General features: G+C 52.0%; 4 protein-coding genes across 7 annotated transcripts; 1 reads left to right on the top strand and 3 right to left on the bottom strand.

Annotated features, from left to right (window-relative positions):
* Positions 1-499: 499 nt before the first annotated feature.
* DNAJB13 (DnaJ heat shock protein family (Hsp40) member B13) lies at positions 500-4,417 on the bottom strand. 2 transcript variants are annotated; one of them, XM_085077840.1, is made up of 8 exons: positions 4,200-4,417; positions 3,820-3,923; positions 3,422-3,583; positions 2,874-3,031; positions 2,061-2,174; positions 1,276-1,389; positions 1,113-1,189; positions 500-747 (listed from the first exon to the last, which is right to left on the bottom strand). In XM_085077840.1, the coding sequence occupies exons 1-8, from the start codon at positions 4,265-4,267 to the stop codon at positions 585-587; spliced, it is 960 nt and encodes a 319-aa protein (XP_084933966.1). In that variant the 5' UTR covers positions 4,268-4,417; the 3' UTR covers positions 500-584. The 2 variants fall into 2 exon arrangements, with proteins under 2 accessions (XP_084933966.1, XP_084933974.1); XM_085077848.1 differs by having other exon boundaries at positions 613-747; positions 1,083-1,189.
* A 32-nt stretch (positions 4,418-4,449) lies between these two features.
* Positions 4,450-14,351, bottom strand: PAAF1 (proteasomal ATPase associated factor 1). Its single transcript, XM_085077827.1, has 12 exons — positions 14,255-14,351; positions 14,134-14,174; positions 13,602-13,705; positions 13,148-13,237; positions 9,178-9,276; positions 8,373-8,523; positions 7,129-7,323; positions 6,705-6,796; positions 6,304-6,419; positions 5,642-5,724; positions 5,317-5,399; positions 4,450-4,853 (listed from the first exon to the last, which is right to left on the bottom strand). The coding sequence occupies exons 1-12, from the start codon at positions 14,299-14,301 to the stop codon at positions 4,776-4,778; spliced, it is 1,179 nt and encodes a 392-aa protein (XP_084933953.1). The 5' UTR covers positions 14,302-14,351; the 3' UTR covers positions 4,450-4,775.
* Positions 14,352-14,368: 17 nt separating this feature from the next.
* On the top strand, positions 14,369-15,125 carry COA4 (cytochrome c oxidase assembly factor 4 homolog). 3 transcript variants are annotated; one of them, XM_085077901.1, is made up of 3 exons: positions 14,369-14,453; positions 14,636-14,674; positions 14,723-15,125. In XM_085077901.1, exon 3 carries the CDS (start codon positions 14,746-14,748, stop codon positions 14,995-14,997), a length of 252 nt encoding a protein of 83 aa, XP_084934027.1. In that variant the 5' UTR covers positions 14,369-14,453; positions 14,636-14,674; positions 14,723-14,745; the 3' UTR covers positions 14,998-15,125. The 3 variants fall into 3 exon arrangements, with proteins under 3 accessions (XP_084934027.1, XP_084934037.1, XP_084934018.1); XM_085077911.1 differs by lacking the exon at positions 14,636-14,674 and having other exon boundaries at positions 14,713-15,125; XM_085077892.1 differs by lacking the exon at positions 14,636-14,674 and having other exon boundaries at positions 14,410-14,453; positions 14,679-15,125.
* An 866-nt stretch (positions 15,126-15,991) lies between these two features.
* MRPL48 (mitochondrial ribosomal protein L48) lies at positions 15,992-21,002 on the bottom strand. Its single transcript, XM_085077861.1, has 9 exons — positions 20,902-21,002; positions 20,171-20,223; positions 19,873-19,910; positions 19,480-19,565; positions 18,704-18,876; positions 17,639-17,741; positions 17,000-17,089; positions 16,355-16,430; positions 15,992-16,099 (listed from the first exon to the last, which is right to left on the bottom strand). Exons 1-8 carry the CDS (start codon positions 20,917-20,919, stop codon positions 16,356-16,358), a joined length of 636 nt encoding a protein of 211 aa, XP_084933987.1. The 5' UTR covers positions 20,920-21,002; the 3' UTR covers positions 15,992-16,099; position 16,355.
* Between the last annotated feature and the right edge of the window lie 1,313 nt (positions 21,003-22,315).

Below are 22,315 nucleotides of genomic sequence, written 5' to 3' on the forward strand. Positions count from 1 at the left end.
AAATTCTGGTCTCTCCCAAGGGTGATGGGGGATGCCCCACTGAGCACCCACAAACTCACTGTGCTGACTAAACCGCAAATATCCCAGCCCATGCTGGCTTTGGGATGGGGATATCCCTGGCATGTTCCCATCGGCACTGCTTTCCCCAGCACAGCTTCATCCCATCCTTCCTGAGACTAGGCTCCTGGAATGTGGTGTGTTTGTGTCCCACCTGCAGCACCAAAGGCCCTCCAGCCCCTCTCATCAGCCCAGGTTCAGCATATTAATTGGCCTCATTATCTTAATTGCCCAAGTGCTGGGAAGCAGCAATGCCACTTCCAGAGAGAGTGCAGGAGAAACGAGGCTCATTGAGGAGAAACATAGGAAAATGGAGGTTTCCAGAGTGGAGATTTTAGGGAGGAAGAAAAGAGTGTTTCTGGGTTTTTCGGGCAGGAAGAGCAGTGCTTCCCAGGGGCAGTGGTGTGGGCAGGCAGGTGTGGTTCTCAGTACTCAGAACAACTTCTGTCCAGTTCCAGAGCTGACTCCAGAGCTTTATTAGAGGGGAGGGGGGTGAGAGCTTTATTGGGGGAAGGGGAAAGGGGAGGTCACTGTCCCTGGGGGAGGAGGATGTTTCTCAGCAGTGTTTTCGCCTCAGGGCTGAGACTCTTGGGGAAGCAGATGTCAAAGTAGATGAAGAGATCTCCCTTGCGCTGGGGGTCCTCGAGCAGCGGCATTCCCTCCCCTGGCACCATTTTGTAGTACTTGGTGCTGCCAAGCAAAGGAAGGGGCTGACAGGGGCTGTGGGATGATCCCAACGTGGTGACCACGATCCCCAGCCCCACCTGCAGAGCCCCACGTGGCTTTCTCAGGTTATTTGCTCCTCCAGCTTCAACCAGGGGTCTGTTCTCCTCTTCCAGCTCCAGCATCCACCCTCACTCACCCACACCCAGCCCTCTCCTTGCCCCTGCTCCCAGCAACATAGCCCCAGACCAGAAGAGTCGCCCACTGTGGGCATCATCCTCCTCCTGCTGCAGCTCCAAACCTGCTGGAAAAGGCTTTGGAGCACAGCAGTGCCGAGGAGGTTCCTCCCAAGTGCCCCCCACCTCTGAGCCCTGTTTGCCCCCAGCACTCACTCCACGATGTCATTGATGGGGATGTTGAGGAGCCTCCCATCCAGTGTCCACACATCCAGGGTGCATCCAGTCAGCGCCTGCCAGGCATGGAGCAGCACCAGGAGCTGCTGCTGCAGCCCCAGAGCCCAAAGGTGAAGCTCTGTCCCCTCACTCAGCTCTTTACCTTTCCCAGAGGGATTGTGGCGATGTAAATGAGGTTGTCGTCGATTCTTTTAAACCTTGGGTGAAGCTTCTCTTGGACAACAAAGGTGATGTCAGCTGGAATGACATTTGGGCCCTAAAATTGAGGGGGAAAAGGATTATAGAATCATGGAATCCCAGGATGGTTTGGGTTGGAAGGGACATTAAAACTCATTTAGTACCACCCTCTGCTGTGGGCAGGGACTCCTTTCATTATGCCAGGTTGCTCCAAGCCACATCCAACCTGGTCTTGAAAACCTGGAAACAATTTTATACAGCAGAAAGCTGACACGAATTCCTGCTCTTTTGTTGCTGCTTTCAGCTGGCTACAGAGAAGGGGAAGGTATTTTCTTCTTTTAAGAGAAGAAGGAGTCTTTTATCCAAGACTCCTGCTCAGCCAAGGGCAAATCCAAAACTGTGTTTCTGCCAGGAAGAAAACCACCCCTTTCAATTATCCTTTTTTTAACCTGTTCTAAGGAAAAACCATGCAGGAATGACTCCTCAGAGTGTTTCTGAGCACAGTAATGCTGAGTCTCTCTGTTGGTCCTGCTGCCAAGTGCCCTTAGCAATGGGAAACCAGGACTTCATGCCATGGAAGGATGGCAGAGCTCTGGAACAGATGCCTGGGGAGTCTCCCTCTCTAGAGACATCCTAAACCCACCACAGGATGAGTTCCTGCTATAGGTCACCCTGCACTGGGCAGAGGCTGGACTGGGTGATATCCAGAGGTCCCTTCCAGACCTGACTATTCAGTGATTCTGTGCTTACCTGGTCTCCTTCCTTCTCAAAGGTGATCCTGGTGCCCCTCTTCCACCCTGGCTGCACATCAATTGTCAGGATCTTATCCCTGATGGTGCTTGTTTGACCATCCTCGTTCATCACCTGGGGGTGAACACCAAGGGGCCAAAGAGGGAGGGTCAGGAGTGGAGAAAAGGGCAAGGGTGGCTTGTACTCCACACCAAAGTGGCTGTGGGTACAAACAGGATCAGATCATAGAATCATGGGATCATTTAGGATGGAAAAGACCTCTAAGATGGGAGTCCAACCATCCCCCAGCACTGCCAAGGCCACCACAAAATCACATCTCCAAGTGCCACATTCACATGGCTTTTAAATCCCTCCAGGAATGGGGAGTCCACCTGGGCAGCCAATTCCAATGCCTGACCACCCTTTCAGTGAAGAAATTTTCCCTAATATCCAGCCTAAATCTCCCCTGGCACCACTTGAGGCTCTTTCCTCATGCCTTAGAGCAGGAGAAACTTGCAGCTGGATCCAAGGAGGTGAGGACACAGGTAACGAAGGGCACAAAAAGGAGACACAACATGGTGTGAAAATGGACTTGTGGGAGCCCAGAACACACTGAGCTTCTTCTCCACTCATTTCTGAAATTCCCACCAGCTCCTGCATTACCTCCTGTGCTGAATTGCCTTTGCAAAGCCAGAGGGGAGGATATTGGTTTGGCTCCTGCTGGGTTTGGTGCTGATCCCACAGCACAACTGCCAAGCCCCCGGAGCATGGCCATCCCCAAATCCTCAATGTCCCACCCCAAAATCCACCCTGCTTCACCTGCACAGCCCCTACCCTGCGGGAGATCTTGATTTTCTTGGTGCAGCCGTGGAACAGGTCCTCCAGGGACACGTAGAGATCCCGCACGATGGGAGGGTCGCGCCGCACCGCCCCCCGGCCCCGGGGCCCTCCGAAGGGCAGCAGCACCTCCGAGCCATCCTCGGCAAAGAACTCTGGGTGAGGGAGCAGAGGAACAGCCCCTCGCCCGGGTCAGAGCTGGGGGATCCTCTGGAGCCCTTACCACCCATCTTCTCCCACCCACAACCACCTGGAGAGGTATTTTTTCCAGCCTTGCTTCCCTAATCCTTCTTCTTGATGGAAATTGTCCCAGGGAAGGGTGACAGGAGCAGCTGTGGAAAGCTGACAGCCTGAACATGTACCTCCAGGCCTCTCCCCCACCCAGGATGGGGGAAATCAGGGTCTAACCTCCAAGCTCCAGAGAGATCTGGGAGCAGCTGGGCAGGGAAACATTCCTGGAAAGCTTAATGCTCTGAGCTGGCAGCAGTCATGGAATCATGGCAGTCATGGACAGACCCCAGCCACCCTCAAGGCTCCCAACCTACCTGCAAAGGGGTTGTCCCCACCAAAGAACTCCCTGAAGACTTTGTCAGGGTTGTTGTGGAACACATATCCGACACTCCAAGGGTTGTCGCTCGCCAGCTCCAAGGGGATGCCTCCTTTGAGCCCCTCTTCCCCAAACTTGTCGTAGATGCCTTTCTTCATGGCTTAGGGGAAAAGAAGGGTTTGGGAATGACTGTGCTGAGGGAGAGCCCCAGCCTGAGATCCAGGTTTTGCTTGGGTGGAGGCTGGAGAAGAGGATTCCCGGGAATAGGGGAGATGGACATGGGAGTGTGTGCCAGTTCTGGGTCACAGAGCTGGTCCTTCCAGGGACCAGGAATTCACACTCCCTTCCAGCCCCTCCTGCCCCTAAAATCAGTGGAAGGGAACATTCCCCACTTACGGTCGCTGAGCACATCGTAGGCCTCTGCCAGCTGCTGGAACCTCTTGGGGCCCCAGGGCTCCTTGCATTTTAATGGATGGTACTTCAGAGCCAACTTCCGATAGCTAGGGATCACAGGATGGGTTGGGTTGGGGGGGACTTTAGAGCCCTTCTGGTTCAAACCCCCTGCCTTGGGCAGGGGCACCTTCCACTATCCCAGGCTGGACAGGGCTTGGAGCAATTTCCAGGCACCCTTCTCCCCCATCCCAATCCCCGCTGTGGGGCACAGCAGGAGGCCAAGGACAGCCACTCTCGGGGCCACCCCCCTCCCACCGCCACCCCCCGGGTCCCCAGGCTGCCTCCCGGCCCAGGGGGTCTCTCTGATGCCGGGGGTCCCTCACGCCTTCTTGATGTCGTCGGCGGTGGCCCCGCGGTCCAGCTCCAGCACAGCGTAGTAGTCCAGGCCCATGGCGTCCTGTTGCTATAGCGACGGAAGGACTTCCGGTCCCTGCCGCTCGGTGCATCACGGGAAACGTAGTTCTCCTGTTCACTTCCGCACTCTGCCTGGGCTCCACTCATACCTTCCCCTCTCATTACCTCGTTTTCTTAAAAATCCCCAAGTTTTCATGGAAACGCACATGTTAACACAGGTATTATCAAAGCTGCGGCTTTATTTCACTCCATACTATGACAGTCACTTTCACTGTGCCCCCCCCTCCTTTATTTCTTTATTTTCCCCCACTACAAACAGCTTTCAGCACTGGAAATGAAACCACAACATCATTGCAACACAAAATCCTCTCTAAATTAAAAATTGATCCCAGTTGTGTCGTAGGAAAAAATATGACCTGGTACTAAAACACTGTGTTTGGAGTCTGGTCATCACAACAGCCTCAAACTTGTACACACATCCCAGGAAAATCAGCTTGGAAGAGCCTTTCCAACACATTTCTCCATTATTCAGCCCCTTCAAACATTTAAAGGTCAGAAAGTTGGTATCTCCTCACTATCCCATCCCTGCAGCATGTGTAGATTTCCTTCTCCCAAGAAGCCACCTGAAGAAGACAGGGAAAAAAGCAGTATTTACACAAGGTGTTTTCCAAGTGACAATCCCCAGTGAAATCCGCAGAGGTGAGCTTTCTCTTTGGACTTTTACAAAGAGAAGAGCAGGGGAATGCTTGCTGGGACAATCCTAAGGGTAAAAGCAATGGTGCTGCCTGATTGTCCCAGCACCCTTAATCCACATGTTTTATAGGAACACAGCTCTGCCAGAGCTGCTCCAACTCCACCATTCCGCTCAGCTCCTGCACGAGGGAGATAAAGCCAGGGAATTCTGCAGCGGATTTCTTTATGCAAAATATTAGGATTATTCAGGCGTGCAAAACAAAGATAAGCTCCAAACTCAACTGTGTGAAGGAACCTGCTGAGGTAAAAAGCCTGAGGTAAAGGCAGCTGTCTCCTGAGTGGAATCAGCTCTCCCTGCCCACTTTCTCCTCAGGGATGTCCTGTGTTCCTCACCTTGTACACAGGGTCACAGTCAGCCTCGGTGAGATCCAGGACATAATCCAGGTCTTGCTGGACAATGAAGCAGGTGCCATCCCCTGCAAGGAAGGTGCAGCAGCCAATTAGGGAAACAGCCCACACTCTTAATTACAAATGAAGTTCCATTGGGAAAAGGCTCCAGTGGGTGACATATGCCTTGGAGGCCACATTTTGGAAGGACATGCAGGAGGTTGGGGGTGGAAATCCCAAGGCAAAGGGGCAAGAGAATAATGCCCAAAGAGCACAAAGCTCATTGACTTGATTATAGGATTTCTACAGGCATTAACAGCACAGGAATTACCTTGGCTAGCAATAAATCCATCTCGGTAAGGGTGCAGGGAAAGCACGGGTGCTCCTGATCTGTGGATCACCTGGATTGGAGAACTAGGAAAAGGAGCAGAAACAAGGGATGAGGATTGTTGCCTGGAGAAACTGTGGCTGCCTCATCCCTGGAAGTGTCCAAGGCCAGGTTGGATGGGGTTTGGAGCAGCCTGGGATAATGGAAGGGAGTGGAACTGGATGAGGTTTAAGGTCCTTTCCAACTGTAATCATTCCATGATTCTTTCCTATGATGAGTTAGCAGGGAACACCAGTAAAACCCCACAGCTCAGTTCCAGTCCTATGCTGGAATGAGGATCAGGATAAATGTCAGAACCCTACAAGGACACTCAGGTGAAGGAGTGGAATGGGCTGTGCTTTTGTGGGGGGAATATTGATGTTAAGAAGTTTCCTGCCAAATTTACCTATATATGTGTACATAGATTATATAGATATAAAATCATACAGATATTTCTATAACACAACACACAGTACATAACATAATGCAAGAGGCTCAGGAGCTCACAGTGCCACAGGATGTGTCCCTTGGAAGTGGCACTGCCTGCCAGCACCCTCTGCTTGACTCTCTTTTGCCAGCTAAAACACCGGTTGTTTAAGGACCTGCAGCCCCAGGCACACACTCACTTTGTGTTCCTCACATCCAGCTGGTAGATGTTCCCATCCTGAGTCCCTGCCAGGATGTAGGTACTTGACAGGAATGTGCAGCAATTGAAGGCATCAGATCCAATGAAGAGGAACACCTGAGAATTCAGGAACAAACCAAGTGTCAGATACATGGGACACCCAGGAGAGGGAAGCAATAATTATTTAGAAGACAGGACACCTGGCACTGTTTAATTTTAAAAAATGTCTTCCCCATTCCCAAGTTAAATCCTGAGCAATTCTTAACTCTTCACATAAATATCTGTCTAGGAGGAAGGAGAGAGAGCATCCTTTTATTGCACCAGGCTTTGGGCTCTCCTCCAGTTTAGATTTAACCTGGCCCAATTTCCCATCCCAGTGCTCTGGCAGTCCCAGCTCCTTACTGGCTGCCTGCTCTGCAGTCCCACTCCTTGAAGCTTCTTGTCCTCTCGAGCCAGCAGCAGGATCTTCCCTTCTGTCCCAACCTCACGTTCACCTGACAAGAGGAGAACAGGAAATTCCAGCAGTGGCTACACAACAAATCTTGATGGGATCCAAACCCAACAGTTTGGATCACCCCTGCTGAATTGTGGCAACATTCCTCCAGATCCCAACACACCAGGAAGGCTAGTAATCAAGCAGAGCTCAGCCTTCATCACTCAAACTGCTGGGTATGGCTCAATTCTACCCAGGATTGGAGTGCTCTGTTGCCTTCCCAAGGTGGTACAAGGGCATGGAGCAGCATTACAGACACTTGGGATTACTGGTGACACACCTAAGCAGTTTGGGACAGGGAATGAAGGGGAATTTTAAGAGAAAGGCCCTTACTGGGAGGTTTCTCAGGTGTGCCCAGGTTCAGGGAGTCGTCAGCAGTGCCCACGGCGATGCCATTGACAGGAGAGCCACAGTCAGCAATGACACCCAGGCAGGCAGATTTCCCACAGTCCCAGAGACGGGCAGTGCCATCCCTGGAGCAGGACAGGACATTCCTTCCCCGATCCACAATGGCAGTGTCCAAAATGCCTGCATGAAAGCAAAGACTGTGTTCATACAGACCTGAAAAGCACCTCATTTCCCAAGGTGAACCCAACTACTGGCTCCAAGCCACTGTCCCCAGTGACACCAGTCACACACAGACAAGTTGTGCATCTAGAAAGAGGTGCCTGTGGAAGGCAGCAGCTCCCAGAATACCTCACAGAGTGGAACCACCATCTGGTACAAAGAGAAGATATCATCAATCAAATGACCAGCAACACCTCATCTCAGCCTGAGCTGATGCCACACAAAATTAACCTCTAATTTGGGCAGCCTGGCACCTTTGAATGTTCCCAACTTCACCCTTGGATAATACCCAAAGCAGCATCCCTGTTATCCAGCTACAGCAACATCCAAAGAGCAGTCTCTGCTGGCATTAAGATCCCTTAACTACTTTATTTTACTGTGGGCTGTCAAATCTGGATCTGAAAAATGACAGGTTTTTTAGCAGGGAACAGTCAGGTGGTCAGGAGATTTAATTGGCACTTTTCCTACAGCAGCTCAAATGACAGGATAAGCCAAGCAAACAGACTGCAGCAGTTTGGGCTGGAGGAATAAGCAGTGACTAAAGTCACCTTGAGACAGACTGGCAGTATCACTCTGACCAAGGCTCTGTCACGCCACCAGGTTTGGTTAGGGGATGTCTGTGCCAAAGCATTTTCAATCCACATAAATAGATTATAAAATGGCTTGGCTTGGAAGGGACCTTGAAGATCAAATTCCAACTCCCTAACCATGTAAGAACAATGGTAGGTTTAGCACAAATGGGTTTTAGAGTTAATCAAGTTTAGGGCAGCCAGCCACGGGGTTTATTAACCTCTCAGTCAAGCCCAGCACCTTGGGGGACAGGGAAAACCAGAGCTTGGACACAGCAGTTGGTGGCTTAGGGAAAAGATAGTTTGGGGCAGAGTTTGGGGCATCTGATGCCACATTCCAGACATCAAACACATAGTGCAGCAGGCTGGCAACTGAACATCAGCCCTGGAGTGCAAGGCAAGCACACACACAGCAAATGAAGCATTTTAAGGGCTCTGTACCTCCTTTGTGACCTTTAAATGTTACTACACAGCTGGCATCTTCTGCTGACCAGATCTTTAGCTGGGCATCCATTCCCCCACTCAGAACCACGAGGCCCGATGGGAAAAACCTGCAACAATTCACATCATACACATGGCCTTCCAAAAGTCTCTGGAAAAACAAAGAACTACATGCTAGTTCCATTGTCATCATCCTCATGCCGAGCAGTTGTTGAGTTATGACACTGGAAAACTTGGCATTCTCACATGGACAAAGGATCAAGCTCAGATCCTCGGGGTTTGTGTTGCTGGAATGGGCTGGTCTGAATTTGGGGCAGTCAAAGAGGTGACTTTGGCCCTCCCTCTACCATTTGAGCAGCTAATTACATAGCAAAATATACTTGATTTGTGCCTAATTACAGGTTAAATGTCTTGATCCTCTGCCAAACAAGGAGCTGACAGGTCAAGCTCCACAAGCAACACCTTCATTGGGAAGGCCACAAGCCAGGATGTGGCTAATCCAGCACAGAAACATTTTTTCCTCCCCTCTTGTCTACTGCAGAACAAATTCAGTGCTTGTACCATGCAGGTTAAGGGCTGTCAGTGACCTCCTATTCCTAAGTATCTCTCTGAGCAGCATTCCCCTTGGGAGAAGTCACTTTTTCCAACAGACTTGACTTAAAGCCTCCAAGATGCCCAATTTCAATAAGCTTTTCATTAAAAAGCCAGATTTTTCACAGGGTGTGGACAGCCTGACCAAAGTCATGGCCACAGGACTTCAGGAATGTCACAGACAACACAAAACATCCAAGCCAGATGCTCTTACTCTTATTTCTCCATTTGCAGCCTGCCAGATTTTCATGGTCCCATCTGTGCTGGTAGACACACCCAGTCCTCCACCACTGGAAATATCAAGGCAGGTAATCTGCAGGAAGGTAAAAGCACCAAGAATTAGCTTTATGTATTTATGTATACAGACATTTCTGCTCAAGAACCTTATTCTGTGCAAGGGAGACTTGCTAAGTATATTCTCTGCCTGTGACTCTGCAAGGCAGGGAGAAAAAGGAATGCTGAGTCTGAAGCCTGCACAAGAGCAGTTGTATTTGTGGTTTATCCCTGAATTCCAGGTGGGAGAGAAATCTGGACTTTTCTAGAAGTCCCTGCAAACAGATGAGAAATAAGAAAAGAGCTCAAGATAACTGGCCTGACTCACAAGCCCCCAAAATATGCTTTATTTATGAAGACAAACTCATAGCCTAAATTTGATGAAACACTGAACCAAAATGAGTTTTTATACAAACTGGGGTCAGTTTGGGGTCCCTCAGAAGGACGTTGAGTGGCTGGAGTGTGTCCAGGGAAGGGAACAGAGCTGGGAAGGGTCTGGAGCACCATGAGAGGTTGAGGGAGCTGGGAAAGGAGCTCAGCCTGGAGCAAAGGAGGCTCAGGGGGACCTTGTGGCTCTGCACAACTGCTGACAGGAGGGGACAGCTGGGGGGTCAGGCTGTGCTCCCAGGGGACAGGGGCAGGATGAGAGAAAACTGCCTCAAGCTGTGCCAAGTTGGACATCAGGAGGAATTTCTTCCTGGAAAGGGTTGTTAAACACTGAAAGGGGCTGCCCGGGGAGATTTGGAATCCTCACCTCTGGAGGTGTCCAAGGAAGGACTGGACGTGGCACTCAGTGCTCTGGACTGGTGACAAGGTGGGGATTGGGCATAGCTTGGATTCGATGATCTAAGAGGTCTTTTCCGACATTAGGAATTCTGTGATTCTGTGAGTTGCACTTGCATTGCTTTTTTAAATTGCATTTGCAAGCTATGGATGGGAAAAAACCCGCTTCAGTGGTAAAACCCACGGACAGGAGTAAGAAATGCAGATGCACCGTGAGACAGACAGACGTGTTCCTGCTCCAGCCAGGACAGGGTTAAGCTCTCCATCAGCAGCAGGGGCAGGGCCAGGAGCCGGATGTTTCCCGATCCCATCTCTCCATGCGCCGGCGGGAAAACTCCCTTCTTTCCGGCGTTTCTTCTTTCCGACCGGGTGCCTAGCATCGCTCCTTGTCCCACTGCTGCTCCCAGGGAGTTGTTCTGGCCTCAGTCTCCGATCGCTGCCTTTGGTGTGCCCAGTTTCCCTCTCCAGCCTCCCGGGGGGAGCGAGCGGCGCAGGGCGTGCCCGCTGGAACGCTAATTTCGGGAATACCATCCCCAAACCACCGCAGCCGAATCCGGCGCCCATCGTGCCGCACCGAGGGAGAACAGCTGTGCCCACAGCGGGTTGGATGGAAATTTGAGCTGAGGGTTCGGTGTTGGTACAGCCGCCCTCACCATGTGGCTCAGTGTGCCCTTAGTGCTGTGGTACCTAGGCAAGTTTGTAATCCCCTATGTGGTGCTGATATCGTGCTTTCACAGGTTAGCGAGATGGTTCAAGTTTCTTCTCTACGTGGATTATGTGGTATCAACTTGTGACATGATATACTACCTCCAGGAGACCATTAATAACCGTTCTCTGTCCGTGGGGGAAACAGGGGATAATAATTTTCACGTGCCTTTCACCGCCTTTTCCTTTTTCAAGGCTCTTAGAGCAGCTCTTGAGAATAATGGACTCCTTCCAGATGTTAAGGAAGGCATATTCTGGTCGCTCCTTATCCTCTCTGGGGTCTGCATGATCTTTATAGATACAAAGTTAAAAGAGATTTCTAGGAGATCAGGTAATGACGAATGGCACGGAAGGTGGGAGAAAATCGGCCAGGTTTTGAAGGAGTATTCAGCTCCAGTGGTTTGGGAATTCACCCCTGAACAAATAGAGGACCCTGTAAGGGTGGCAGAATATCTGAAAGAGAAACGCTGCAGTGGTTCCAGGGAGGAGCAACTCACTGCACTGTGCTGGGGCCTGGCTACTCTTTATCGGACACTGCTGGATACCAGGCAGTCCCCTCAGGGCGAGGAGGGGCAAAACAGACCAACAGCTGCACCAGAGCAACAACCCGTGCCAAGAGCAGTCACTCCTGAACAGAACACATCCAACACCCAGGCAGTTCGCTTACAGAGGGATGAAGAGGAACCAGAGTCCTCAGAACAGGAGGAAGAGACAGAACCAAAGGTAACGGATGAACCAGAACATGTGCTGCAAAAAATGTTTAAGCTGCTACGTATCCAACTACGTTTCGCTGCGCTTCTGAACAGAGAGGCAGACCCAACCAGCGAATCCCAACGTAAGCTGCAAGATATCCGATCCAATTTCACCCGCCGGCCAGATCTGACCTTAATGCTCTGGCTGGCTGACTGCTGGCTTTTAGGGGCCAATACAGAAGTGTTCCTAAACAGAAACGAAGCCAAGCAGCTGGGACCTCTGTCCTGGGATTCAGCCGTTGACTGGGGGATTTCGAGAAGGACAGGAACTCTCAGCCTCTGGACACGAATCGTGTCAAGTATGAGGGACGCGTACACTGGGGATGAGGTGATCGAGCACCGGGACAGGTGGAACAACAAGAAGGAAGGTTCTAACTACCTGACAGAACTGATGATGGTGGACATACTCTATGGGAACTCACTGAACAAGAAGTGCCTTTACAATCCAGACGGGGCCTACTGCACCTGGCGCATGTGGGACACGTTCATAAAGAGCGCGCCGCCGTACTACGCCAAGGCGCTGTCGCTGGTCTCGTGGCACAGGAACCTAACGGTGGCACAATTAAAGGACTATATCTACGCCTACGGATATGAACCCTTTCCCCTGCTACAGATCAGCTTCTTCAAGGTGGAAACGCAGCCCAAGGAAGATGCAGCCCCCAGTGATGATCCCTGCACAATATGCCACGACGAACTAGGCAGATACTCCTTTAAACTGAGGTGTGGGCATGAATTCCACAGAGAGTGCATCAAGACATGGCTCCAGGGGCATTCCAACCTCACCTGCCCCATCTGCCGTGTCTATGCTGTCTTACCTAAAGACGTCCCTGAGCGTCCTGCAGGGAACAACTCCAAACGTTACCAAGCCAATGCTTGAAAAAGGTCAGTGTTTTAGAAGAGCTCCCAAAGAAAAGTGTTGAAGAGACCAAGGTCTTAAAGAATAGACTGGATTGATTTCATAAGACTCAGAAGTGCAAGTGAAAAAATGGCTGCAGGAGGAAAAGAAAAAATCAGAAGAATTTAAAAGTGGATACCTATGATAGGGATTGGAAGAGCACCGATGACAAGGAAAAGCAGTATAATGGATATAAATATGTATCTCAAGACATTTAGGAGGGACAGCCTTTGATTAAGGGAATGATTCCCATGTTTTTGTGTGGATAGATACAGTTGGGAGTATGGGATCTGAGCGTGAGTAGATGGGATAGAATAGGGGGTACAGAATGTCCTGGTTTTGGCCAGGACAGGGTTAATTTTTACAGGAGCAGGGAGGGGCATGGGTTATTTGGGATATTCGATGGCATAGGTTCTGGGTTCCTTGTGGTGAGCAATCTCTACATTCTGTTAATTACTATTTTTGTTACTGTTTCTTATTCCATTGCTGTTCTCAGTAAATTTTTCTTATCTCAAACCCTGATCTTTGTCTTTTGTGCCTCCAATCCCCCTTTCCATCCTGCTGCAGGGAGAGGGGAGAAGGAGGGAATGGCACGTGGTTCAGGGTGTTTCAGTGGGAACACCATTCCTTAACCACAAGATCCTATTTCCATTCCAACCCCTCACACACAAATCCACACTCCAGGCCACCCCTCACCACAAGGACACCACAGACAGGGATGTGTTGTGAGAGTTCCCAGTCACATCCAGGGATTCCCACCTCACAAAGCTACTCACACTTTTCTGATGAATCCTAGAAAAACTTGTGTATGGAGCCAGGAACTTTGTGGACACGTTTTCGTGAGGACAAGAAATGAGGATGCTTTTCTAGGGGAGGAAAGAAAGGGATAAAAGGAATTAGTAATGCTGTGAAGTCCTGCTGAAACAGGTTGCTGAGGCAGAACTGAGACCTGGACCCAGCTGTGGTATCCCAGAGCCTAAAAACTGATGGAGGGATCAGTGTGAGGCACATCTCCTCAGCATGCAGGTGGGAAGGGATGGCTGCTCCAGCCTGGCCAGCCATAGCCCTGTGGGATGTTACAGACCAGCTCCAGGGCTCTGCACAGCGGGAGGCTTGGGGTGGCTGGACAGGACCATGCAGGGACTGGGTGACAGCTTCAGTTGTCAGAGCTAAATCCCCTCTTTGTGCACAGAGGGTGATCACCAACCCCTTTCCCCCCAGCCCTGGCACCTTGGTGACTTCCCCGACCACGAATCCCTCGGAGGCCACGATGTCTGGGACGCCATCGGAGCTGAGCCCGCGCCGGGTGACACTGCCATACAGGGTGGGCTTCCCTGGGGGACAGAAGCCGTCAGCTCCAGCACCCTCACAGCCCAGAGCCCCTCAGCCCATCTGCCCCAATACCCAGAGGGACCCCAAATGTCCCCACCCCTCCCAACTCACAGGGACCCAACCACCCTCACCTCCTTCTTACCCCCAGAGACCTCAAACAGCCCCATCCCCTCCTAACCCACAGGGCTCCCAAATGACCCCAACCTCTTTAAAACCAAAGGGACTCCCAAACCACCCCAATCCCTTTTAAACCACAGGGCACTCCAGCACCCTCCCGCCACCAGCCCCTACCCCACAGGGTATCCCAGCCATCCCCACCCGTTTCTGCACCGCAGGCTCCTTAAACACCCTTCACCCCCAGGACCCTCTCGATCCTCCCCGATCCCCTCTCGTCCCCAGGGCTCCCCCGAGGCCTCCTCAGGCCACTCACCGGGGCTGCGGCAGCTCAGCCACGCCTCGCCCTCGTCCCTGCTGCAGAGAGAAGGGGCCGTAAGTGGGGCAGGGACAGGGACAGGGACAAGGACAGGGACAAAGAAAGGGACCGTCCCCACCTCAACGCGCGGCTCCAGTCGCTCTGGATCCGCAGCGTCGCCGCCATCTTTACCAAGGTAACAGCGCCAACTTCCGCCTCGCTACTTCCCGTCGTCCCCCGCGCGGTAGGGTGGAGCCTACCAATCAACGAGCGCAGCCGCGGCCACGCCCTGCCCCGGAAGTGCCGCGCCGGGCTCCCGCCTTAAAGGGGCTGCGCTGGTATGGAGGGTCTGCGGGGAATGGGGACCCTTGGGAGGATGAGGTGTCGGGTGAAGGGGGACGCTGGGCACCCGTGCTGGGGTAAGGTGCACGGAGAGGGTACCGAGCACCCACTCGGGGGTGCTGAGCCGCTCGTGGGGTGCGGAGGGCTCAGCGCGCTGCCTGAAGGACAGCACCGAAAGGACAGCACCGACTCCCCCGTTCCCTGAAGGACAGCACCGAAAGGACAGCACCGACTCCCCCGTTCCCTGAAGGACAGCACCGAATCAACTCCCCCGTTCCCAGCTGTCCCATGGCGAAGGCTGGGCACGCCTGGAGCCGAGCGGCGGCGGAGCAGGGCGAGGAGGAGGAGGAGGGCGAGGACCCCGTGGATGCCATGATCGCGCGGACCGGCTGCCTGGAGCAGCACCGGCGGGTGCAGGAGTGCATGGCGGAGCGGCAGGACTGGCGGCACTGCCAGGCAGAGCTCCGCGCCTTCGGGGCCTGCATGGCCCGGCGGCAGCAGCGGGAGCGCGGGGCGAGCCCGGCCCAGCCCACGGACTGACGCCGCCCGGGACTCCCGACAGCCCCACGGGAATGGGGGGAGCTGTGCCATTCGCCCCTTTCTCGGTGGTGTTTTTTTATCCAGGTGTTGGGAAACGCATACGGAATTAAATCTGGTGGCATTTGGCATCCCTCGGCTTCATCTGTGCCAGTGGGATAACTGGAAATTTGGAGGGGGTGGCTGGTTTGGAGGATGCAGCATCAAGCTGTGCCAGGGGAGGGTCAGGCTGGACATCAGCAGGAATTTCTTCCTGGAAAGGCCTGTTCAACATTGGAAGGGGCTTCCCAGGGATGTTTGGGGTTCCTGTCCCTGGAGGTGCCCAAGGAAGGAGTGGACATGGCATTCAGTGCTCTCAGCTGGTGACAAGGTGGGCATCAGGCACAGGTTGGACTCCATTTACCCAGAGGTCTTTTCCAACCAAAATGATTCTGTGATTGTGGACTTCCAGCCCAAAATGTCTCAGTCTGGGAGCATTCACAGCACCCAGGCTGGATCTTGGCTCCAGAACAGCCCTGCTATGGATCTTTACTCCATGTCCTTCTCTGTGCCATCCCAAGGCTCTTCCCAGCAGTGAAAACCTCATCTCCCACAGGATGGGATTTTTGGGGAGAGGATTTGTTGCCTGGGAAGATGCAGTAAAATTAGGAATGGGAGAAGAAGGGATTCTCATCTGACCACCACTTCCTGGCAAATAAGCCAAGAGAATACAAATAAAATTGCTTTTGGGGGTCTGGAAAGGGAAGAGCACCCATGGCTTTTGCCAGAAGGAAGGTTCCAGGCTATTTCTGATGGAAGTGGGTGCTGGGAATGCTGAGGGGCTGGGTTCCAGCACTGCTGGCCAAAATCACAGCAGGCATGGAAGTGCAAGCAACACCTGCACAGCCCCAGTTTGGGGGAAATAATAAAGAATGCATATTAAAGTGTTAAATAATTTTCCCTCTTTTTCATGAGCTGGTCCTTAGAAGAGGAGAAAAATAGCCTCCAAACAAACCAGTTTCTGGAACAGTTTCTCTTGGCATCCATCAGATTTGGTTATAACAGTTCCTGGGATTGTTGCAGCACAGCATTATTGACTTGCAGAGATTTCTGCAGAAATTCCCACCTATCAAAAGCAAAATAGGCAGGAATTAAATTTAAAAAAAAAAATGAAGGAAAGAAAACCCACATCCCATTGTGGCACCTTCACTCCCAGTACAAACCAGTCAGATAGAACACATTATTTATTTTTATTGAAACAAGCTGGTGGCCAACAGTGGGAATTCCTTCCAATTCACCGAGTTACCAGTACAGTGCTCATGGAATCACCCTCTGGAGGCTGGAAAAGCCCATGGATTCTGGAAAAGCCACTGTTCCTCACCTCAGGACATCTGTGCCAGCAGCTCTTCCAGCTCTGGTCGAGACTTCAATCGGCTCTTGAAATCAGCTTCCGTGTGCTGTGGAGGGAGGGAAAACCACCACAAATCAGGATCACACAAACCCTCTCCCAAAGAGAATCACTTGAGAGTGGAAAAACTAAAGGCTTAAATGTCCTGTAAACCCAGGGAGTGGGAAGCCACTCAGTGATGGAAAACTGTTGGGCTTGTCATGGAAAATAAGCTGGATGCTCCTCCCAGAGGAAATTCCATCAAAACAGGACACAGCATTTGGGATTCCAGTCCCAGCTTTGCTCTCAGCTGCTCCATGATGTTCCTGGTGATTCCCAGGTAAGAGGTGGAGAAGGACTGCTGAAGTGAAACATTCCCTTACAGCTCACAGGGAATCTGTGGCACAGAGTTCCTGTGGCACTAATTAGAGGAGGCTAAATGGGAAATGAAACACTCATTGAGAATTGGAAACAATGGCTTTCCATGGATCAGGGGGGGCTGGATCTTGGAGATCCTGGGAATCCCTCAGTCTAGAGCAGACAGTAGGGTCAGGACCAGGTCTGTGTTTTCAAAGCAAATTCATGGCATGGATCATCTCTGCTTCCTAAAGGGAAAGGTGCTGGGCAATGTAAATGTACCTGTTTCACTAACAGATGGACCCCCTCAGGCTGGTTACTCTGAATGATCTCCAGGAGTATGGGAGCAAACGTTGAACTCAAACCACGGATCTGAAAGGAGAAATGACAGAGCTGCAGGACAACAATCCCAGGATAGGTTGGGTTGGAAGGGACCTTGAAGCTCATCCAGTGCCAGCCCCTGCCATGGGAGAGAGGGGCTTCCACTGTCCCAGGTTGCTCCAAGCCCCATCCAACCTGGCCTTGGACACTTCCAGAGATCCAGGGGCAGCCACAGCTGCTCTGGGCACCCTGTGCCAGGGCCTCCCCACCCTCACAGGGAACAGTTTCTTCCCAATATCCCATCTAACCCTGCAAGTTTCTTCAGTCACCTATCCCTTAACATTACTTTTCTATCCCTCATATCAATTATTCTGCAGAAAATAGGAAACAAATCTTCTGCCTCAAAAACATAAAGACAGGAAACCCTCCTGGGCTTCTACCTTGGGAGCAACACTCAGCAAAAAACCTAATTAGACTTTTTGCTTTCATTTATGTCCAAATGATGCCTTTCATCTGTTAAACGTTTGAGGGGTTTGGGGAGCCTGCAATGGGAAGTGCTGCAGGAGAATCCCAGCACTGTCAGCAAATCCCAGCTCCTACCTGGACAACCCTCTGGTGGGTGGTAAGGACTGCATCCAGCTGCATTTTGGATCCTCGCTCTTCCAGGAACAGCACCTCGTTGGTTTTGGTGGGCATGGCATAGCTGCAGGAGCCAGAGGGCAGTGCTTAGGACAGGCAGGATATTCGCACTACTTTACAGGAATGAGTCAACCTCCACGGCAGAGAATGGGAAAGGAGATTAACTTTGCACGGGAAATTAATTATGCAAAGGATGTATCTTGCAAATCAGGCACTGGCAGAGGCTGGGTGTTTTGCTGGAAGGAGATAAGGGAGAGGCTCTGCAGCACCACTGCCAGCAAAAACCTGGATTAGCTCCAAACACCAGCCTGAGAACTTTTAACTTCATAGTGCAAGGAAGGCAACAGTTCTGACTTATTTTGTCTTTTGGGACAGAGCTAAAAACTGCTGCTGCAATGCACCACTCAAAAGACATTGTTTACACCTCAGATTTGATGGGAATGTGACTGGGAGTGGATCAGACTCTGCTTAACACTCGGTGACCTCAGCCTCCTCATCCCCATTTCCACAGCTACATCCAAGCTCCATCCTACTGCCCACCTTTCCCCTCAATTTCCAGTCTGAAAGGGCAATTCCTTTCTTTCTGTACTCACTGAACCAAGTCCAACCCCAGAGGGCACAAGTGAAAATACATTTTATAGTCACCACTGGTTTTATTCCCTGATGGCTGCTCAATGCTTTCCCCAGTGCCTGCAGCTCCTTGGGAGCACTTCAGGCACCAAGGTGCTGCCTAACATTCCTCAGGCATTAAAACCAGTGGAGTTGCTGTTGGGATACACCTATTTTGGAGAGCTAAGATGCTCCTGAAGCATCTTCTCCTCCTAAACTGAAGTAGCAGGAAGCTCACCCAGCACCTCAGGGCTTTCCCAAGCTCATTCCAGTTTGGACAACCAGGATGACTGGATCAAACAGGTGAGGGGCAGGTAAGAGATTTGGATTTACACCCAAATGGGAATCTCTCAGGGAGACTTGACTGTGCCCTGGTCTGCAGGGGGACATAACCCAGAGGGACAGAGCTCCTCATACCTCTCGTTGACCCGGATGGAGAGCCGGTTGCAGAGTCTGTGGACATGCTGAGCAAAATGCTCCACCAGGCACAGATCATAAGAAGTCATCTGGATATTGATATCTCCATACTGGTACTCAGTGCCAGCATCGATCTCTTTCATCTGCACTTTTTCTTTTTTCCTCTTTGGAACCTGTTTGCCAAAAGAAAAAAAAAACCCAGAAAATGTATCCGGTTTGAACATGCTGGGAATAAAGGTTCAGATCTTGGGTGGAGTCACTGTGATTAGTTTCTGCTAGAGGAACAAAAAAAGGAGTAGAAACAGTAGAAATAAACCTCTTTTATTTCTGCTTTTTATTTCAGTTCCTGCCTACATGGCTTGTTGTTGTTTCCTCCTTCCACAAAAAATGGATGTCTTTCCAAATCTCAGGGAATGTGAAAAGGTTACACACAAATAAGACCTGCTCACAATATTCTGGAATAGTTTAGGTGTTAAATTCAGCATCAGGAAGAGGTTCCTCCCTCCCACAGCTACTCATTAACTTCCACAGGAATGTACTGGACAGAAGAAAGCAATTCTGCAGTGGTGAGTGGGCACTTCATGGGATCATGGAATGGTTTGGGTTGGAAGGGACCTTAAAACTCATCCTGTCCCACCCCCTGCCATGGGCAGGGACACCTTCCACTAGCCCAGGCTGCTCCAAACCCCATCCAACCTGGCCTGCTGGGATGGGACATCCATATGCTTCAGGATTACCTTGGGAAAGCAAGCACACAGGGAAGTCCTTCTGCTTACCTCCTTTGGGAGCAGGTATTTGAACTTCCCAATTCCATGTGTAGGTCGGGACCTGTAGGACCTGTGGCAACCCAGGAGTGCATCACCTTCAAGTGAAAGCAGAGCAAATGTGTTTCCAGATGCAAACAAACACCTACAGGTACTTTGAGAGCCCCAAACCCACACTGGTGCCACAGAACACCATGGCTGGTGCCACTTGCTTAGCCAAGAACAGGGCAAAAAATAAGAAAATGTTAGGAAAAAACATATGGAAGTGGAAGAGCACCTGCTCAGGTTATTTAACCAGTCCAAAATTGGCTAAAAAAACCCCAAGGGGAAATACTAATGCTCCAATGTTTAATATTTATTTGAGGGAAGTGAAGTTTTGCCTCACATTGCATTAACAGAGCTTACCTGCAGCACACAGACGGTTTTCTCTGCATGTTGCTGCTCTGTAGGAAACAAGATAATGATTAAAAACTCTGTAGGAAACAAGATAATGATGAAAAGCTCTAATTTCCTCCCACCTATGGGAGGCCAATCTCCTTTCACAAAGTCTCTCCTGCCAAGTCCCCACATCCCATCAGTACAAAGATCTTCCCTATTTCCCATTCCACAGCCCTTTCAGCTCCCAGCTCAAAGTCTTACCTTCCCTTTTAGATTTTTTTTGGGGAATAAATAAGCAATTTTTTTGTCATGAATGTTTTCTCACCTGCTGGTGGCAAACAGCTGCCTGAGCAATGCTCCCTTCCCCGAGCACAGCACCTGGAATACAACAGGATGGCAGATCCTCTGAGAATTTTCACCAACACCTTCAGGTTACTACACCTCTGGGATAGGAGCCAAGGGAACGGCTGGAGCTGTGTCAGGGGAGGGTCGGGTTGAATTCAGGCAAAGGTTCTTCCCTCAGAGGGTGGTGGGACACTGAACAGACTCCCCAGGGAATGGTCACACCTCCAAGGCTGCCAGAGCTCCAGAAGTATTTGCACAACGCTCTCAGGGACAGGATGAGATGGTCTACCAACAACCCTCGTGCTTGTCCCACCTCCACACGGATGGAGCAAAACAGCCCATCCACCACGGCAAAGAGCCTTGCTGTCGCCAAGCCAGGGCAGGGGGATAAGCAGCGATGTCCCACATGTCGCAACGTAGAGGGACAGCGACCTGCCAGGGACCAGGGCGGCGAGGAGTGTAATGGGGAGGCCGCATGGTGTGTGAGTGTCTCTGCCCGAGCAGCAAGGCAGATCCAGGGCACGATCTCAAGGTCTGGATGCCCTCAGGATCAACCCCGCACCTCCTTCCGAACCCAAGCCAGGGCCTCCAGCAGCAGCGCTGGGGCTGCCCCAGCTGTCCCACGGCTATTCCTCCGTTCCTGTTCCTCCCTTTCCCTGTGTCCGCCCGTCCTTCCCCGTTCCCACTCCCCTCCCGCTGCCATCCCGCTACCTTCGGCACGGCCGCCATTATCCGGCGCTCAAACCGTTCCCCCTCAGTGCCTTGGTACGGCCCCGATCGGCTTCCCCCCCGTCCCACGGCTCCCGCCCCGCGTTCCGGCCACCGGCGCCTCCCGGGAGCTCTAATTTTCGGACAGCCCCGCCCTCCGCCCACTGCGAATTCCCACAGGCAACAATTTTTGGACAACCCGCGGGGCTGGCGCGGCCCTGGTGTGCTGAAGGAGGCGGCGGGGAGGGCGCGGCGTGTGGGCGGTAATGGCGGACACCTCGTTCTATCCTCCCACACGCAGTGGGCAGCGCCGCCACGCGGGAGCGGCGGAACAGCGCACCCCGCTCTGCGCCTATCACCGCGCGCCCCGCCAGTCACGGCCCGCCCTCCGCCAGTCCGCGCACACTGATTGGTCTGGCGCCACGTCAATCACAGCTCGGCGGCCATGTTGAGTGTGGCATGGCCACGTGGCGGTGCTGAGGTCGGTGCTCCGCCCAGCCCTAGCGTGGTGCAACCGCCACCTTGAGTGTGGCGTCGCGGCGGCCATTTACTTGCTCTTCAGTTTCTTTTAGAATTACTTAAAAAAAAAAAAATTAGAATTGCTAAATCCTAAACGTAGGAAGGTTGGGCTGGCGGGGAGCTCCGCCCTGGTTTTCCAGTGGGAGAGGAGGTGAGCAGGGGATCTGTCTGGGCAGAGATGGGCCTGTGCTCCTGTGCCCCCTGGGCCTGACAGTCCAGAGCTGTCAGGAGAACCCATCCGTGTCAAACTGCCGCTTCCACACAAACCTCAATTCCCCACAGCCTCTTTTCCCTCCTCCTGGCTCCCTTCTCTACAGTCTGGCTCCAGTTTCCCCCTTCTTCCATGGCAGACTCTCTGGAGCCCACATCCCTGAGGCCTGATCTTGGAGCTGTTCCCTGCTTGGCAGCTAGATTTTGGATCAGAATTTCCCTCTCTGCTGACTGATGGCTCCTCCAATTGCTCTCGCTGGAGCTATCAGAGCTCCTGATGGACTTTCTCCCTCCAGTTCATCCACGTGGCAAGTTCATCTGCTCTGGGATCCAGCCCTGTCCTGCATTTCTGAGTGCTTGGAGCTCCCAGAACATCCAACACCCCGATGTTCATCCCCGCTGTGCTGGTGCTTGGAGGGGACAGAAGGAATGTGAAAGGACAAGGTTTGTGTCTCCAGCTGCTTGGCACCTGGAGGGAACAGAGGGAATCCACGGGATGTTTGCTCTCTGCTCCATAATGCAAGGACACGTGTTCCCAGCTCCAGGTTGTGTTTTTCTGCCCCCAGGATGTGACAGAACTGCCCACGTGGATGTTGTCCTGCACTTTGATCCCACCTGGTGAGCCCTGGGCAGGGCCAGCCTGGGAATGACATTTGACTAAGGAGAACTGTGGGAGTCTGAGCTGGGT

Source organism: Lichenostomus cassidix, chromosome 1, assembly GCF_008360975.1.
Source record: "Lichenostomus cassidix isolate B80296 chromosome 1, HeHo_3.0, whole genome shotgun sequence".
NCBI lineage: Eukaryota > Metazoa > Chordata > Aves > Passeriformes > Meliphagidae > Lichenostomus > Lichenostomus cassidix.